The following is a 3,039-nucleotide window of genomic DNA, read 5'->3' as shown; positions in this document are numbered from 1 at the left end:
GACGTGGTTTTAACAGGCATGGGTCAGACAATGGCAAACAGGTATATCGAAGGCAAGGCAAGAATAATCCTAGGGCTAGCGAAGGTCAACGAACGGCGAACAGAATCAAAAGGGCAAGACTAAAGGGATAAATCCAGGGAAACAGGCAAAGATCAGAAACCGAGAAAACAGACAAGGCAAGACTAGGCTAGGCTAGGAAGCTAATGAGGGCTCTGTAGAGTAGCTATCACTGCTGGCGATAAGCGCATACAATACTCGGCCCAGAATGGTTGTTTGAGTGGGTGTATTTATAGTGAATGTGTGATTGATGACAGCTGTGTGCAATCAGTGCTGTGTGCAATAAGTGCTGTGTGCAATCAGTGCAATGGCTGATGGGATATGTAGTCCGGGGTGATATGCAACAGTGTGTAGTGCGAGAGTCAATGAAAATGGAAAGGGTGACCTCTGATGGCTAGCAGATGGAAGTTCATGGACCGGACACGTAACAATCATATTAGTTTGCTGATAATAAAGATTGAAAAATATAAATAATGTAATAAAAAGTAGCACAGAAGTTCATTAACAAGTTAATATTTCAGTAATTTATTGACACATGCCTTGTTGCTGTTTTAAATGTGCTTTAGAAATAAACTGAACTGAACATTTGCATGTTCACGGTTCTTATGATTAAATTATAAAAACATTATTAATGTGTTAAAAAAATTTTTTTTTATTATTTTAATTTTACATTCTTATGAATATAACTGTTTTTAGTAAGTGTTTTTATTTTAAATGATTACATTGTTTATTATTAATTTATTAAATTATTTGTTATTAATTAAAATAATTAAAACAAAGTAAAACACTTTTAGTGCACATTTTTTATTTGATTTTAAAATATTTATTTTAATTTTGGATCTTTATGATGCTATTTATTTTTATTATTTATTTTTATTTAATTTAACTAAAAAGTATTTTATTTTTGATTTTATTTTATTAGTTTAGTTTTTATTTTATTTTGTCTTTTATCACTAACTACAAATTAAATAAATTATAAAACATGAAAAATTCACATAAATAATTTTAAAATAAAAACAAACCAAAATAAAACACTTACTAAAAATGAATAAAATCGTAAATATTTAAAATTGTAATAAATAATTGAGAAATAAAAACAAAATACAAATTAAATTAAATAAAAAAACAATACTAAAAAGTGTTTTAATTTGATAGTTTTTATTTATTTTAATTAATAATAAATTAATTTGATTAATTATTTTTTATTACAATTTGTAATTGTTAATGATGTTCATAACTTTTAGTGCTTTATTTTGATTGTTTATATATATTTTTTGATAGTTTTTTTGCTTCTCAATATTATTAACTCGTTATCTCCCAAAACCATTCAAGCTGGCGGTTATTAAGCCTCTTATTAAGAAACCACAACTAGATCCTAGTGAACTGGCAAATTACAGACCCATCTCAAATCTTCCTTTTATGTCTAAAATTTTAGAAAAAGTTGTGTCTGCTCAATTGTGCTCCTTCCTGCAAAAAAATGATCTCTATGAAGAATTTCAGTCAGGTTTCAGGCCCCACCATAGCACAGAAACTGCACTTGTTAAAATTACAAATGACTTGCTTCTTGCGTCAGACCAAGGCTGTATCTCATTGCTAGTTTTACTTGATCTTAGTGCTGCGTTCGACACTATAGATCATGACATACTCATAGATCGATTACAAAACTATACAGGTATTCAAGGGCAGGCTTTAAGATGGTTTAGATCCTAACTGTCTGACTGTTACCACTTTGTTTATTTAAACGGGGAATCATCTCAATTAACGCCAGAAAAGTATGGAGTGCCACAAGGATCTGTCTTAGGCCCCTCTGCTATTTTCAATATACGTTTCTGTGAAGCTGCTTTGCAACGAATTGTATCGTGAAAAGCGCTATAAAAATATACGTGAATTGAATTGAATTTTTTATTTTAATTTTATATTCTTATGTTAATAATTTTTAGTGTTTTATTTAGATTTTTTATTTTTAAATTATTTATTTTACTTTTATAATTCAATTAATTATTTTTTAAATAAAACGATCTTTTTGATTGTTTTTAAAGAACTAGAATCGAAAAAACGTATATAGTTGCAGAAAAGTAAACGTAATAAAAAGAGCACAGAAGTTGATTCCTCACCTGTCACTGGTTAGTTTTGGGCCCAGATGACGGTTGTTTTATGAACATGTGCTTCTTCAGACACACAGAGCTTCTCCTGAGGCCAGTTTCAATCTATAAACCCACTGGACGCTTTTACACGTGACCTGCGGGCCACGAAACACATGTGCCGTCCCTCCGTCGGCTCATTAAACGCACATTAGCCTGCGGTTAATGCAGTGAAAGCAGGATTATGTACAGTAATATCATGACATATTTCTGTGTTTTTGTCCACAGAGGACAAACTGGAGACGCTGCGTCCCGAGTTCTGCGTCTCCAGCTCTGGAGAAATCCTGCAGGCCGGTGATTCGTGGAAGCCGAACGCCTGCAGCAGCTGCGTCTGCCGTAATGGGAGCGTCCAGTGCTTCTCGCAGCAGTGTCCGGCTGCCGACTGCAGGGTCCCTGTGCTGCGGAAGGGCCAGTGCTGCCCGCAATGCATGCTGGGTACGTGTGTCTACATACACAAACACACTAATGACAGTGATTTGGGAAAAAGTGTTTGAACAGTAAAAAGTGGAGTAGAATCAGTAACGCACAGACTCGGCAATGTAAGATGGTACATTTAATAATCAGAATAAATAATTATTTTAGAATTAAACTTGTGTTTTTATTTAGTGTTATTCATTTAACTTTACATTTTTATGATTTAATTCATTTTTAGTAAGTGTTTTAATTTGATCGATTATTTATTTCTTTATTTCTTTATTTTAGTTTTACATTATTATGATGTAATTAATTTTTTGTGTTTTATTTTTGTCATTTTAATTTAAATTAAATTTAAATACAATTTTATTATTTTAATTTTACATTTATTTATTTTTATTAACTGTTATACAACATAACATTTATA

General features: G+C 31.5%; 1 protein-coding gene across 1 annotated transcript in view; it reads left to right on the top strand.

Annotated features, from left to right (window-relative positions):
- The window catches only part of LOC107711910 (cysteine-rich motor neuron 1 protein-like), a 23,077-nt gene that overhangs the window by 15,997 nt on the left and 4,041 nt on the right, over window positions 1-3,039 (top strand). The window contains exon 7 of the mRNA XM_016517000.1: window positions 2,427-2,633. Coding sequence (XP_016372486.1) covers window positions 2,427-2,633 — 207 coding nt within the window. The remainder of the gene's footprint in view (window positions 1-2,426; window positions 2,634-3,039) is intronic.

Source organism: Sinocyclocheilus rhinocerous, unplaced genomic scaffold, assembly GCF_001515625.1.
Source record: "Sinocyclocheilus rhinocerous isolate Xijiao unplaced genomic scaffold, SAMN03320098_v1.1 scaffold2493, whole genome shotgun sequence".
NCBI lineage: Eukaryota > Metazoa > Chordata > Actinopteri > Cypriniformes > Cyprinidae > Sinocyclocheilus > Sinocyclocheilus rhinocerous.
The sequence above is the reverse complement of the archived record's forward strand: the minus strand, read 5'-3'. Positions and strand labels throughout refer to the sequence as shown.